Source organism: Manacus vitellinus, unplaced genomic scaffold (assembly GCF_001715985.3).
Source record: "Manacus vitellinus isolate BGI_N305 unplaced genomic scaffold, ASM171598v3 scaffold_12_pilon, whole genome shotgun sequence".
NCBI classification, from domain to species: Eukaryota; Metazoa; Chordata; class Aves; order Passeriformes; family Pipridae; genus Manacus; species Manacus vitellinus.
The window spans coordinates 10107945-10123945 of NW_021938949.1; the positions used below are offsets into that span (position 1 = coordinate 10107945).

Below are 16001 nucleotides of genomic sequence, written 5' to 3' on the forward strand. Positions count from 1 at the left end.
GCAAACTATTACCTACCTGTCTCCTCTCAGAGTGGTTTTTACTTCAGGAAATTGTGTACTAGTTAAATAATGGTCACTTAAGAGGTCTTTCCTTATCCTGTCTTTGAGACTGTTGTGTTAAGTGGGTATAAAGATTCTACTTGGATACCATATTTGCTCTCTATCTGTTAGGCTGAAAGTAGTAGTTTGCATTATAGGTTGGGTTTCGTAATCCTTATTCAGGACACTTAGAAATGGATTATATAAAGATTTTTCTTGAACGTTAATCTAAGTTTGTAGACTTAAAACCTCCCACAGGAATACATTTTTCATCTTTTAAAGGAGGTTGTAAGGTAAGAGGCTTCTAATGTAATTGAGATAACAATAAGCTGTATTGGTATTGATATGTAACAAAGCCCGTGGTCTTTTTTTCTCTATATTCTCTGAAACAAAGAATGACTACATAAAGTGATTTCATACAATACACCATTCAGAGTTTTTTACTTTTATTAACTGCCTGAATTGTCAAAAGTTTCCTTGTTTGGCAGCCTGAGCACAAACTTACCCATCTGCTCTTCTGGGCTGAAGAGAACCTGACAGGCTAACTTAAACTTCCTTTTTCAGTTTTCATTGAGCACTTCACTGCCAGCTTTTAAGTTCTGTGTTTGTGGTCTGATTTTTACTATGTTATGGAGTTTGCTGTAGCTAATGCTTTAAAAATATGTTAAGCAGGAGGATTTCAGAGATTGATTAAATAACCCATCATACCACAGTCATACTGACAAAAGAAAAGAGATGCGAGCCCGTGACATTGGCAATGTTCTGGTTATTTGAATGTGCTTGAAGTCTTTCAAAACTTCTTGTCAAGTGAGCCATGGATGATTTTGACACTGAGCTGAGTGAACATTTACGTGGCCTTGTTTTTTTCTCTCCTCTAGGAAGAGGTTGACCCATCACTTCAAGCACTCGAGTCCCGCCAGGAAGAGATTCTCAAACGGTTGTATGAACTGAAGAGTGCTGTGGATGGGCTCTCAAAGATGATACAAACCCCAGATGCTGACTTTGATGTAACAAATATCATTCAAACTGATGAATTCTCTCCTTTGACAACAAATGGAGCAGATTTAGATTTGATGCTTGGAAAGGTAAGTTTGGTTGGGCAGGTACATCGTTAGGTACCTTCTCAACACTCAGTTTTCAGGGCTGGAAGGCTGGCATTAAAACCTGGGACACTCAGATAACCTACAACTACCATTTCATTTTGGGCATCCAGATTATAGATACAAACATTTAGAAGTACTAATCCTATATATGCTCATTTGGATATAATTGTAAACTAGAACTGTTAGTTTTGACATTACAACGGCTGGTTTCTTGTTTGTTACTAAACTGGGAGTTTTAACTTTGGCTTAGATTGGACTAGAATTTACCTCAGCCATGTCCTTGAATTATGTGTTGAGGAAGAAAGATGTTTAAAGGTTCAAAGAAGTTTTAAATGTCCAAACTTGAATTGATTTACTTGAATATCATTACAATTTGATATACACATGCATGGTTATGTACATTTTGGTGTCAAATGAAAGCACTACTTACAAGTATGATCTGGAATGTGGTTTTGCTGAATGTTTTACTTTCCATTCAGGATTATGGTGCCCTGAAAGATGTTGTCATCAATGCAAATCCTTCCCAACCTCCACTGTCCTTGTTAGTGCTACATAGTCTGCTTTGTGAACGATACAAAATATTATCAGCTGTCCACACACATTCATCAGTGAAAAGTGTGCCAGAAAACCTCCTGAAATGCTTTGGAGATCAGACTAAGAAGCAGCCACGTCACGAGTATCAGTTGGGCTTTACTCTGATTTGGAAGGATGGTAAGAATGAAATTTGTAGACCAATATTTTACAGTAGGTGAGAAAATGAAACTTGTGCTGTAAAACCTCACCACCAGATGCCTTGGTGTCTTTGTGCTGACACGAGGTGGATATGTAGTGCATACAATGTATTGTGCTATATATGTAGTGCTCTCTTTTCCTGGCTGTGAACAGTGATGGCACAGAGGAAGATTCTGGTTTGTAGTTACAGCTGTTCATATGCACATGGCATTGACAGGGTTGTTTGTACCCACAGGATATTTTTGGGTTTTTCACTTCCTACAAATAAAGTAGCTAGAATAGAAATTAAGTGGGAGATTTGGCTCAAGTTTTCAAGAAGTGATCTCTTTATCCTGGAAGGCTGAAAATTGTTCATCAGGCTCATGATGTTAACAGTGAAAAGTAAAATACCTCATGGAATTGCCATTCTATTTAACTTTTTTTTCCTTGTGTTAATTTCAGTTCCAAAGCCCCAGATGAAGTTCAGCATCCAAACAATGTGCCCGATCGAAGGAGAGGGGAACATCGCTCGCTTCCTCTTTTCCCTGTTTGGCCCCAAGTACAACGCAGTTACCTCGACGCTGATCGACAGCTGGGTGGACACAGCCATCTTCCAGCTGCAGGAAGGCAGCAGCAAGGAGAGGGGAGCGGTGCTGCGCTCCATGAACGCTGCCCTGGGCAGGAGCTCGTGGCTGGTGGGCAGCGAGCTGTCGGTGGCAGACGTGGTGGCCTGGTGTGCCCTGCAGCACACGGGCACTGCCAACGCCGCCCCCGCCAACGTGCAGAAGTGGATGAAGTCCTGTGAGAACCTGGCACCTTTCAGCTCTGTGATGAAGCTGCTCAAGTGAGCCTGTGCTCCTCATACGGGTGTCATTTTAATCTTGTCCCACCTCAGGCCTGCTGTAGTGTGTGAGTCCTTTCTGGGCTCTGTATTTATGTTCTGAAGTCAATAAAAACACTACAGCTGCCTTTTGAGTGTGACCTTCCTCTTTTGTACCTGATGCATAACATGTGTATCTTAAATGATTTTAAGATATGTAAATTAGTCCTGTGTAAGTACAAGCTGTGCTCTTAATTTCTCCTGTGCAACATGAATCCTTTCTCTGACCACAGCCTCGTGAACAAAGGCAGAAGGATGAAGACCTTTAAAGGACAGCAAAATGAAAATGCATTGAAATATTTTATGTAAAAAAGAAACATTTTATTTAACTTAGCAATATACAATAGATTAGTTCTTCCTGTACTCAAACAGGAGAGCCTAGTCTCATGTGTTCATCTTGCTCTTCAGAAAGGAGTCTTATTCTCTCCCTCAGCTTCTCTATTTCTTCCTCTTGCTGTCGCACCTTCTGTTGTAGGTTAGAAATAACCTGAAAATGAGAGCCAGTTTACTTCAGCTAGAGCCAGGCAAGGATAAAGCCTTCCTCATCTGTTTGGATTGCATTTACAATCCACTACAGCCACGTGCTGCAGCACCACAGCTACTCTGCACACTTGATACCACACCTTAGTCCACAAAGTAGTAGGACAAGGAAATGGAAAAATGATAAAACGATTCTGCAGATGTAATGAAAAGCTTTTGAAGCTTTTCTGACCTATAATAATACATCTCAACTGTCTAGTCTTCATAAAGTTACTGACAGTTAATAACCATTTCTCTCACTGCAAGGACACCAGAAACATTAATACAGTGGCCTAAATAATCATGAAAAGTCTCAATCACACACACTGAAGTTCAAACAAGTGTATCCAGGCAGGATACAAAGGGCATTTCCTTTCCCCTGTGAGGGCTGAGGTTACTGGCATCACTTACATGATCTGTGGTGTGGAACAGTTCGCTGTCCCGAAGCTGAGCAGCAGTTGGTCTGTCTGTGGAGCTCTGACTGGTGAGGAGTTCCACATACTTGGCTTGAGTGGGCCACTGCTTGGAGAAAGTCTGAGGAATTTGGCCAGTCCTTAAATGTGTAAGAACAACTGTTCTTTCCATTTCTGTTCCAAATGGCTGGAAGAGTTCTAGCAGGATAACACCCATGCTGTACATGTCTGACTGGTAACGGAGTGAAGAGAAAGTTCTCTAGTAATTGCTATTTTCCTCATAAAAAAGTCATGATGTGAAAAAGTTTCACAACAATGAAGTTTGATGATGATAGGAAAAATATTGTGATACTACTAAAGGAACACAAATTCAAACCTATAAAATATTCTCATGATGATATAAAAACCAATTTTTGCATTAATAGTAAACTAAAAGGCAATGTAGAAATCCATGTTTCAACAAAAACATTAGCAACAGTAGGAGGAATATTTATGTATTTACCAAATACTATGTATTTACCTACAGAAAGGTTTGATTTATTCCAATTATCTATCATGTGTTAATAGGAAAAAACCCAAACAAACCCACAAAACCAAAGCTCCCTACCTTGAAATCATAGTGAGATCCCTGCAGTTGTTCTGGTGAGGCATAGAGGCAAGTCCCCACTCCTGAAGTGTGTGTCAGTCCTTTAAAAAAGTCAATTTAGACTTAGCTAGTGCTGTTACCCTTTCACTTAACAGTTTAATACTTAATGATTTTAATATAAACACTGAAGCTCATTAACCTTTTTTCTCTTACCATTTACCCTTTCTGTCTGAAACCACTGGTCTGCATCATCCCAAAGGAGGTCTCTGCAGGCTAATCCAAAGTCACCTATTTTTACCTGATGATCTGATCCATGTAGAAAGATATTTCTGGGCTACAAAATAAGACAGAGAACAATTAAAAAATATATCTATATAAAGAATTATGAAATTTCAGTTGTTTCAAAGTCTATAAAATCCAGTGTTTCACAAGTACAAGATAACTATTTAACACTTTGAGCAGTGAGAAAAAATAGTCACTGCTTATACCAAATTATGTGTTAGCAACACCATTTGGGCTGAAAGACCATGGATCTAGAATGATCTAGAAAAAAAAAAGGAAAAAAAGCAAAACAGGAAAACCCCAAAGATTTACTGGAGAGATAAAGTACTTTTTTTTCTCCAGCAAAAAATGGGAAATTTGCAGAACAGTAGTCAAACAGAAACAGGCAAGAATAGACAGGAAATTAGACAGTGATGTAGCAGAAGGATGACTAAACACCACTGGGCTAGACGTGATGTAAAACAAAATACACTTTCCTGTGTGATAAGCACAGCTGCAATGTGCTGCTTGGTTCTGGAAAGCTGCCATGAAAAAAAGCCAGATTATGAGAGACTTGAGAGCTCTGAGAGGGAAAACTGAAATAGTTCTATTCATGTATTTTGGCTTTAGGACCACTAGGGATGAGAGGTATCTAGAAAGAAAGACACTTGCTCAGGGGGCAGAAAGGAAATAGCTGATCTTCTGTTGGAGTATAAAGTAGATGAGAATCCCCACTCTTCACTTCTTCAATGCAATTTCTTCTATTTAAAAGATGCAGTACTTTTGAACAAGTTCCTGGGCTTCTCATATTCACTGAAGTAAAGACATGATCCAGGACACCCATCCACTGGACCTCTGTCCTCAGCAACTCACATGCTGAAAGACTTTCCTGGAGTATTAGCACAGAAATTACTGTCTCTGCAAGGTATCTGCAAAATCACCATTAGGGGAATGTGTGGTGAAAACAATGAGCACTGGCTCAAAACCAGGCTCACAGGAACTCTATGGAATTCTGGAATTCTTTATACAACTACCAGGACTTCAGACATTTCCACACTTTAATCATAATCCTCTTGTAAGTCAATGTAATCGAGTATGGTACTGCTTTAGAGGAGATAGTGTATTTTTCCATATGTAACAACTAAATTCTTAAGAGCCCAGGTCATGTCCAATGCAATATGAAGTTGCTTTCACTCTCTCATAATGTGAGTTACCTTTGTTTTCTTCAGCCTCAAGTAATAATTTCATGAACTTACTTTAATGTCTCGATGCATCACCCCCATGCTGTGGATGTAGCAAACTCCTTCTACTAACTGTTGAAAAATTTTCATTGTCCAGGGGACATCCACGAGCTGGTATGGACCTTAAAACAATTGACATTATTTCAGCTAATTGTACCCTGTTATCTAAGTTTATGGTGGTATGTCTTGTTGAACTCTGTTTATTTATGCTGTGGAATAATTTTTTAACAGAATGAGCATATTTTAAATATGGATTTTCTTTTTGCATCCTAATCCTTCTGCTGTTGTGCTGCCCTCTGAAATTCCCAATCTCCTCTGGCTGTAGCTGTCCTTAATGAACTTGGCATCTCATTGTTTTTATCATTTCCCACATTACTGTTTTATTAAACTATGTTGTCTTCCTGCTCTGATGACCCCCATCTAACGTGTCTGTTGCCCCTTTGAGCACTCACCATTTACTCACACTTGGATTTCTGTCTCTTCATGTCTAACCTGGGGTAACATTCACTTTTCCTCTGCTGTCACCCATGAAAGTGTGTGAAAATGGTGTTTTGCAAGGGCAAATGCCCTAAATAATTCTGTCATTTCCTAATCAGGAACATCATCTTTTAGCTCATAAAGGCTAAAAGCCTATGACTACAGGAGAGATTAGTGGAAATCAGCCCATAGTTCACTGGTAAACCTGACTCCATGACTGAAGAGAAGAACAGATTTATCTCAATAGTGATTAAAACTAAGATGAAACATTAATCATGCACTTCATGTTTTACAATCTGTTACACACGTGCTTTTTTTATACAGCCACCCCAGGGAATGGAACATGTCTCTAATGCTTTAAGAGCATTAGACTTGTTCTTCCAAATGTCAACAGTTATTGGTGCCTGCTTGGTATCAGGACCTGAGAACTCCCCTGGGACTCAACCAAAGTACATGTGAGAGCCTTTAGACCTACTACAAATTAGCCTGCATAGCATTTTTGATTCTTGGGAACAAACTTTTAAGTTTGTTGTAACCTGTCAGGATCAAATAACGTATTTGTATTATCCACAGCAGACAAATTAGCCTTAAAACAGCTGAGAAAAGAGTAGATTCTGTCAATAAAAAAAAACTATTCCAAAAAAAGGAGTATTGCCCAGACACTGATCTCCCCAGATAACAACTATGCCTCAGGCACAGAGTCATGCTTTTTTGAAGAGTTGTCTAAAACTCGGGAATTTAAATCCTTTTACCAACATCTATCACACAGAAATTCAATACAAGCTGCTATTTGATTAACTGACTAAAGCACCTCATGATGAAGATCTGTATTATGAGCTGCTGAAGTAAAATAAAATCAGGCAACTGGACTTCCAATGACAAAAAAAACCCACCAAAAAACCCCCAAGTAATTATGTGCTTTACAATGAATAAGTAAATTTTCAGGACAGGGATGAATCTTACTGGAATTTTCCTCTGTTCTCTTGTTGCATCTTTTATTACGGTCAACAATCCAATCCCACAAGGACAGTTCACACAACTGCATTTGTATATAAAGCATCAAATGATACTCCACCTAAGAGAAAAATAATGGGCCATGATTTTGCCACTGTAATATGAACAGAATTTCCTTAGTTATTGTCTTTAAAGCTAATAAACCAAACAGTTATTAAAAATCCCCTCAAGAACCAGACACTGAAATGACATCAAGTACAGTATTACTAAACTACTGCATTCAAGAAGCAGATGCAACAATGCTGTCTGGTTCTGGGTTTTTTTTTTTCTTTGTTCCTCAAATTTTAACAATTTTATATGATAAAAGCTAACAAAACTGCCAGATACATACTTTAATATTCAAACTGGAGTTTAAATACTTCTAGATATACTGAAGAGAGGTTCATTCCAACTTGATAGTATAAAATACTATAAAATAAAAAAAAATACCCAAACAATTAACTTCTTGATATGAAATCATAGAATTGTTTAGGTTGGTCCAACCATCTTTACCATGAATATGTAGCTTAGTTTCTGATAATGTACCAGTTCATCTGATAACCTGGACAACTCAAGCAGACACCTTTAAAACTGGATTTCTTGCAAGAGGGAACTCCAAACTGTAGCAGAAGCTTGAAACATTCCAGAGCTGGTTGTGTTACACAAAACAGATCAGCATGGTATAAATGCTAACAGAGTTTTATAAGCACAGGCCATTCCCTGCCCAAAGCTGCTTTTCTCTTTTTCACATGCACCCCTACACTGTATGGGCACCACATGGCACACAGACACTTCCACCAATAACATCTGCATGAGCCATTGCTGCTGAATGCTGAAGTCTGATGGAGCTGTTTTATGCAGCAGTAGTATTTTTTTATTCATGTAGGTACTTTAAAATGACTCAAGATGACTAACACATGGAAACTTTCTCACACATGCTGAGTTTTGCCAGCTCCTCTGGTCAGCTTCCTTGTCGTGGTGTTTGTTACCCACTGAACTTTTGGCTCTCACTCTTTCACATTTATCATTATAAATCATTCCACTGTCTACCAAACTGCTTTACAAACATCACTTAATTAGACAGCAGGTAAGAATATTTAAAGAGAACTGTATTTACCTCAAACTCTCCACAGAGAGCCACATCATTCTTGGAGCATTCCTCAGTGCAGGACTGATTTTCCGTGCCAGCGTCTTGATCCACACTGGAATGAGGTCCCCGTGTGGAATGATTTTTCACATCACTTGACATACTGCTAACATTATTTACAGAGTCCTCTGGTAATTCTATGGAAAAGTCACATTTCTTTGGTTTCACAGACTCTTTACTGTTGCTCTTTGTAAAATCATTCCTTTCGTCTATATTTTGCACCGATTCGCTCCCCAGATTTCTGAGACTGGTACTGTCACAGGGCTTCTCTTCTTGTGAAGTAAGGTCAGCAAAGATTATTGAACCGTCACTTTCCACACTCTGAATGTGACAGTGATCACTGAAAATAAAAAAGGGAGAAAAATCCAAATAAGTACAGAGTTTCATACCATCTATTGTCATACACCATACTGAAAACTTTTCTTTTTTGTAAGTGCAAACTGCACTCCCAAGTAAAGAGTTCAGCTGCTTCCCCACATAAAACTCCAGGATTACATAACTGGCAGTGCAGGTTCCAGCCACTGTAATACCTTCCCCCAGCAGGGATTTGTGACAGCTGACCCAGACAGCTCTGTGTCACAGAGACAGTCCTGGCACGCAGCATTCACTGGACATGCACGAGGCAGCTCCAGCCCTTGGAATTTAGGAAGTTACACTCTATTCCTCACACAATTCCATCTCCTCACTGGAAGGGCTCACCACACTTCTGGGAAGCAGAAGGCCCCATCACTCCAATACAACCCCACAGCACTAATCACTGTTTCTGCCTGGCACAGAACCTTTGAAGTGAACTGGAAGCCCAGTGCCACATCCTGGCACTCAGAAGCTGAGAGAGCCAAAGGAGGCAGAAGTATCTTCAGCTTATGCAACAAGAAGACAAACACTGACAAAGATAATTCCGACTTTTTTAGTTATAATTTGGAAGCAAAAAGCACTATATGCTGAATTCTGTAGACTTTTAACATTACTTAAAAAAAAGCCTTCTGTTAAAGTCAAATACATTACCACTGAGATTTGTAATACTCACTTGCTACTCTCTTGCTCCAAGGATAACGGCACCAACTCCATTATTGTTTTAGCTGTTGGATGAAAAGAGAAATATGGTATTTTATAAAATAAAAAATGTATGCATATATTTACTAAAAATTAGCATTTAAGCTACAGCATTTTACTGAATTTAACTTTGTTACCTGTAGATACCTCTAGATTACCTCTATTTCTGCTGCTGCAAAAGGTGCTTGATAAGTCAACTAAGAAGAAACCCTAATATGTATTTAATTTCTCTTTAAATGAAAATATATGTTGAACAAAGTCACTAAAAGGGTTGTACTGGGCTCTCAGATATTTACTTAGATTGCACCTTTAAAAAGTCATCCTGTTCAAAATAAGGCTTATATGACACAGCTAAAGAAGCAGCTCCACAAGGCCACAGCCTTCACATCATGCTGCTGCTGTTCTGAAGACATTTGATATTTGGGAAATAATTTTCATTAAAATGGTATTTTTATGTGAACAAGATGGTTTTTTTAGCACACTGAAGCAAATATAAAAACACCAATCTTGTAAGACAAGGAAAACCACTAAGTACCACAGAGCCCACCTACAGATCTCATTATGTACTTACATTATCACCACTAAATACTTGTGAAGGATCCCTAGCACTAAACAGTTGCACCTTTTGAGATTCTCCACATCATTGGTTAAAAAATTTTGCCTGTTTTACTATAAACTTCCTATGCATTTTCTTTTGTGGTTATAGCTGGCTGGGCAACAAATCACTGACTTGGAAAGCAATAAAGCCATACAGAGCACAACCAAACCTCCCAGTAAGAGAGGATCAAAGATTTAACTGCTCAAGGCATTCAGGGAAAGGACAAGAAAGGGACCAATGGATTAGGGCTGCAAAGGGACTAAAGGATGGAATGTGGAGAGCTGAGAACAAAGAAACTGAAGAGAAGAAAAAGGAGACCGAGAAGGTGCAAAATGAACACAAAAGTAGGTAAATTCTCAACAGTTACAGACAGGAGCTGATACACAAAAAGATCTGGTTGCTCTGTCAGTGAAACACAATTCATCAAATTTAAAAACTCTTATGTGGAAAGCGAAGTAGGAGTTTGGGGGGTTTTTTTCCAGATAGCAAGAGAAGCATAGAGGGAGACTTATTCTAGTTTTGCTACAACTCTGCAGCTTCAAAACATGGTAGCTTCAAAACATTTGTGATTTTTTTTTCCCCTATTCATCACTCTCCCCCCAATATCTGAAGTGGCTCATTGCCCAGTATCCATTCACCTGTCAACTCACTACTTCTTGCCTTAAAAGGTTTAATGGAAATTAATGCAATGGCATTGCACTGAACTTCACACAGCTTTAAAATCCTCCTCATATATTACCAGAAGTCAAGCTAATACTTCCACAGTTCCAAATTCACCATTAAGCAACAAATATGCTATTGGGTAAGGAGGGACTGAAGTGCATAGATGGACCTGGTGACTGATCACCTCTAATTTTCCTTTCTTATGGTTGTTTTAATGAGGGGGAAAAATAGTTATTTTATCAGACAAGGCATGCTCTCCTGCAAATAACAGCACAGAAGTTGTAAGATGCAAGCAAGAATAACACAATATGCTGTACTTTCCTTTTGGATGTACTGTTTGGACTTGTTCCATCCAAGCAGTGTGGTAGCCTACAATATTGGGATGCTGCAGCCCAGCCAGCACTTTAACTTCTCGTAGCACCTAAAAAGACCATAAGAACCCCCAGTGTGACAATTCTGAGTGCTTAGATAACAAAGATCTGAGTGCAAAGATAACAAAAAAAATAACAGTTTCTCACAGAGAAAGAACAGATAAAATTATTACAGTAACAGAGAATATCTGGAAGCTTTAAAATGAACTGTGATTTTCGTGGTCGCAAAGATGATCAAATTAAAGTAATTAATATGCTTCTTTTAATGGACTTAAATACATCTCATTTAATTTTTTAAGTAGGCATTGAACACGGTCAAACCTTTAGAAACCCAGAATGCATAAAAATTGTATTAACATTTTTAATGTTTTGGGAAATACTAACTGCATGAATAAATTACATCAGAACAAGCTACAACCAACAAGGAGTTACAACAGGGACAAAACACAGAAAGAAGAATACCTTCATGCAATCTCTTCTTGTAGCCTTCTTAATTTTAATTTTTTTAATAGCATAGAACTGACCATCTAACTTGTTTTTGACCTGAAATACAATTGCAATAGAACAAAATTAGATGTTAACACGTTTAGATTAATTAATTAAATCCTTTATAACCTACTACTTTCTAAAAATTAATTTCTGCACTCCGTTGATAGGGAGGCTCACTTCTATCAGAGAATGAAACTGGGTTTAGGTCCCAGCTGGGTAAGATAAGGATACTGTACTGTTGTCTTCTTTGAGGACTGCAAACATCTAATCCAACCTTTGTGAAATACATACCCTTGCAGCTATCTTTCCATTAATTAAAAAATACTGACAGGTCCTGATAGGTGCTTAAACAGCTATCAGGACACAACTGTCCTTTACATATGGCATGTACCACATGGGGAACCTCAGGCTGGCCATATACTACAAATATTTAATACACTTCAACACTGGGTTGGACAGTTTACGCTCATTTTAAGCTGATTTTTTTCAAGCAGCCACAACTGAAGCATTGGGGTGTGCAGACTAATCAGTTCCTGAGGCTGTTTAAAGTTAATATATCACAATATTTCACATGTGAAATAAGGAGCTTTCATTCACTTTTAAAGAGTCAGAATACACACAGTAAAACATCTGATATATCCTGCTTCTGACAAACTGAAAACTAACCACAACTGAGCATCTTTTGAAAGGAAACACCAACTTCCTTCCAAGGTGCAGATTTGCAACTCTTCTATTCAAAAAAACCACTACAGCCAAAACAGTAACTCTAAATTCCAAACTGAAACTAGATATAAACAGATCAGTTATAAATGGGAGGTAAAGAATACCTTGTATACTTTGCCATATCCTCCTTTTCCCAGCCTTGCAACCTCATCAAATTCATTCAAGTATCGTGAAGTCTGTGCTTCAAAGTGAACTTCTTTTTCCCTAATCAGAAAAAGTTAGGCTGCATTAAACTAAATTACAACTTGTAAGCAAGGTAAAGGTGTACACATTCTAGAAATACTACACAATTATGAAAACTGACATTATCATTCTGTACCAGTCACTGTTTCAGAGAATACTGAAAACCAGCAGACTGCAAGAGTGTGCACATGTGCTACAAACTCACCTTCTGTGTTAACAGAAGTATTCAGAATGTTTTACATTTAGGCCTGATAAATCTTGTTTTCCTGAATGGTGGCACCAAATGTAAGAGTTGTACTGAAGGAGGAATTTTCATCAGATAATTTTGAAAATTTGGAGAGATTTTTACTTTTTTTTCCTATGTTTCAGAGCCAAAATATGAAATGCAGTATTAATTAAATTCAGAGCAGAACACAGAACTTTAGGGAGGGAGTTTAGTATTTCTACATGCTTTGAATACATACCCAATTGCATGAAGCTCTCTGTTATCCAGTTCCTACAAAACAACAAAATCCAACATGAAGATGTGCCATACAGAAAGAATAACAGATCTATTGTGCCACCAGCACAGACAGCTTAATCAAAACAGAAACTACAACCATGTTCTTACAAGAAAATGAGGTTACTGACAGCCATTCACATGCTGCAGAGAAAGCTTCACCAAATTAAAGTATTATTATCCCACTGGTAATCTGTTAACATCTCTCTGCTAGAGAGATTACTGCCCTCTCAGAGTTCTGCTGGCAAACAGGATAAAATGAGGGCTCTAAAATGTGCTTAAGACAAAATTAACTAGCTTAGGTCGAGCAGCCAGAGAAGCAAACTGGTCTGATTCAGCCTGAAGGACAGTACACAAATTATGCCCTCCACTAATGTAAATACAAGGGTGTTAACAAAACCAACAGTTTAAAGTTGAAAATGGATGTCTGTCCGTTGTCAAAAAAAAGCTGTAGCGATACTTAGAAACACCTTGCCTGTGCTTATAAACATTTTAACTACTTTTTTAAGGGTACAAAATATTGCTGACTTCAAAAACTTTGGTTTGCACCAACAGAACCAGAACATGCCATCCCAAAATACTCCGTGTAATTACTAAAACGACCCAATCCATTATTAAAAGAACCCCCAAACAAAAGCTCCTTAATGCAGAGGTTGCCAAAGACGGGTAACAAAGCTTACCCCATTAAGTATTTGTTGATTAGCTGCTTTCATCAGCTCAGTAATGGCTCTATTGTGCTGCAGTCTTACAGTACTAAATTCATCACAGAAGGCAAAAGGAGAGAGCAGCCCTGTTCTTGTGAAAGCCTGCCGAAGTACTGCACAAAGGAACAGAGAAAGGTCAGAGACACATTAAATAAAGCCTGCCAATAAGACCATGTAAATGAGAAACTTTATTGGAAAGGTAACACATCTGAAAAACTGAACGGTCCCTCCTACTCTAATGCTGGTTCCGTACTCTTTGCAATAAAAACTAATTAAATCCAAAGTCGAGCTGCTCTCTGGGAATTCCTTTGCATTTGCCAAGCCCTTCAGGGTCATAACTGCATCTCGTTTTCTTCCTCATTTCAGCTGATGAATTATACAAACATCCACCCCTTCACTTACATTTTACTTTTGGACTAATTTTTATCAGTGAAAAGAAAAAATTCAAAGCAGGTTCATCAATTAAAATGACTCATTTATAATCAAAAGTGGTAACGTCAAGATTTTCTGATTCCCATCCAAACCCACAGACGTGTGCACACCCTCATAATAAAGAATGAAGTCACTCCCTTCTACCACCACCTCAAGCACCTCATCTTTCTAAGCTGGGGTAAAACAACTGTGACAGACAAAAAACCCTAACATATGCTGGAGATGGGTGCAACTGCAGAGATGCTACAAAAAGGTAGTTAAAGTTTTAGGACTTCCAAGATCTTAAAACAAGCCTGCTCATAAGAGTTTTTTCAGGTGTTTCTTTGGTACCAATATTTCACAAATCAGCCTATTATTTGTATTATTTGATCTTTTAAAGGAGATAAAGTGTATGGGAAGTGAACCTGCAAGAAATCAGGAATTTTGCTACACAAGCCTTACTGAGACAGTCACACACACTAGAGAAGTGGGAAAATCCCACCCACGAGAACATGAATACACCAGGCAAAACCACAAACCAGATACAACTGCTGGAGTATGGGTTTCTCTTATTCATAGAATTTAAACTACCTGGGAAATAGGTTTAAATTGTACCAATGGAGGAATGTAATTTTCCATATGTAAGTACACATAGGCAGCTACACACTTTAGAAGATGCCCAGGTTGTTTTTTATTGTTCCTCTCACAAAAGGAGGAATTTTGGTAGGGTTTCTTTCCCAGATATCTTTTTGTTTGGTAAATACTAAGACCCAGGGCCAAACATCTACATCAGACTTCAAGAACAAAAAAACCCTACAGTTGTCTGCACTGTTGTTACTGGATGTTATAAATGGCTTCCATTTCAACTATGAACGATGAGATTTTATTTTCTACAGTCATGTACAGTAATGAGAAAAACCTTAGATATTGTTTCTCAAATGCATTAAGTCTATGCCTAAATGAACAAAACACTCCAGGTAATTCAAACACCAAGAAGACAGGTTTTAAAAGTAACACTTCACACTTAAAGATGCCTCCCTGAATGAAAAAGAGTTTACAGCAAAATAAAGGATTTTCCCAGAATACAATTCTGAAAAATTTACTGAAGACTATGCTACAGCTAATTATTTATAAATATTTTTATTAAACTCCTTTTCTACCTCTGTTTTTAGATCACATTTAACAGTTACATAATTTACACTGCTGCCCTTCTCATGATGCAACTCACGTGATTCTTACAACTGTCTGATCCTTACATCTGCAGCAATATTCTGTTACTGTTTTCAAAATAAGACAAGTTGTCATTCCCAATTAAATTGATTCAGGCTATTCATCCTCTTCACAGAATTACTCTTGTCCCAACGGGATGAAACCTACAGCTTTGTACTGATATAACACTGCAATTCTGCACAGAAGGATATTGCTGTAAGGCAGTTTAAGAGACAGGAAGGAACTACTCTTACTAACTTCGGAACAAACACCTCGAATGGACGGGGTTGTGCGTGTACATGTGGCAGAGATGCTCCAGCAGCGACACAAGCAGCAGCTGGTTTTGGATGGTCGAAGTGAACTTCACGAACTTTTGCGACCCGTTTGCAACTCGCAGCTCCGCCGGCACATCGGACTCTGGAAGGGGAGAGTCAGACGAATGAACTTAGGTCTCGGTACACGCCTATTGACCTAAACATCAAAACAACCTACAACCCACCACAGCTCCAACACAACCCTGGCTCACAAAAGAGGCACCACGTGAGCTGCCACTGAGCGAGTCGGTTAAGACGCTAATTAGGAAGCCAATTAATTTTTCTAAGCATGCCCGGAAAGCAGCTGCCCGGGGAGGACGAGCTGCTCCGTGCCCGGAGAGGGGGAGCTCGCCCCGCGACCGCAGGGCAGGGCCTGCCCGCTCTTGCATCACCCTCAGAGCGCAGGGGAAGGCG

The 16001-nt window shown here is 38.7% G+C and overlaps 2 protein-coding genes across 2 annotated transcripts; one reads left to right on the forward strand and one right to left on the reverse strand.

Moving 5' to 3' along the window:
• The first annotated feature begins 882 nt into the window (after positions 1–882).
• AIMP2 (aminoacyl tRNA synthetase complex interacting multifunctional protein 2) lies at positions 883–2822 on the forward strand. Its single transcript, XM_018067339.2, has 3 exons — positions 883–1124; positions 1622–1853; positions 2316–2822. The coding sequence occupies exons 1-3, from the start codon at positions 1017–1019 to the stop codon at positions 2699–2701; spliced, it is 726 nt and encodes a 241-aa protein (XP_017922828.1). The 5' UTR covers positions 883–1016; the 3' UTR covers positions 2702–2822.
• Positions 2823–3014: 192 nt separating this feature from the next.
• On the reverse strand, positions 3015–15976 carry EIF2AK1 (eukaryotic translation initiation factor 2 alpha kinase 1). The gene is made up of 15 exons (XM_018067338.2): positions 15790–15976; positions 15532–15717; positions 13630–13766; positions 12915–12946; positions 12372–12471; positions 11518–11598; positions 11006–11105; positions 9398–9449; positions 8341–8710; positions 7194–7305; positions 5769–5875; positions 4465–4585; positions 4273–4352; positions 3664–3897; positions 3015–3220 (listed from the first exon to the last, which is right to left on the reverse strand). The coding sequence occupies exons 1-15, from the start codon at positions 15974–15976 to the stop codon at positions 3098–3100; spliced, it is 2022 nt and encodes a 673-aa protein (XP_017922827.2). The 3' UTR covers positions 3015–3097.
• Between the last annotated feature and the right edge of the window lie 25 nt (positions 15977–16001).

What these genes read in the sequence shown, in the direction of transcription:
- AIMP2 (XM_018067339.2), top strand. Translation starts at nt 1,017, where the DNA reads ATGATACAAACCCCAGATGCTGACTTTGATGTAACAAATATCATTCAA. An exon ending in TAGATTTGATGCTTGGAAAG is followed by an intron (nt 1,125 to 1,621) that starts GTAAGTTTGGTT and finishes CTTTCCATTCAG; the next exon opens with GATTATGGTGCCCTGAAAGA. An exon ending in TACTCTGATTTGGAAGGATG is followed by an intron (nt 1,854 to 2,315) that starts GTAAGAATGAAA and finishes TGTTAATTTCAG; the next exon opens with TTCCAAAGCCCCAGATGAAG.
- EIF2AK1 (XM_018067338.2), bottom strand. Translation starts at nt 15,976, where the DNA reads ATGCAAGAGCGGGCAGGCCCTGCCCTGCGGTCGCGGGGCGAGCTCCCC. An exon ending in ATCAACAAATACTTAATGGG is followed by an intron (nt 12,947 to 13,629) that starts GTAAGCTTTGTT and finishes GTTGTTTTGTAG; the next exon opens with GAACTGGATAACAGAGAGCT. An exon ending in AGAGAGCTTCATGCAATTGG is followed by an intron (nt 12,472 to 12,914) that starts GTATGTATTCAA and finishes TTTTCTGATTAG; the next exon opens with GGAAAAAGAAGTTCACTTTG.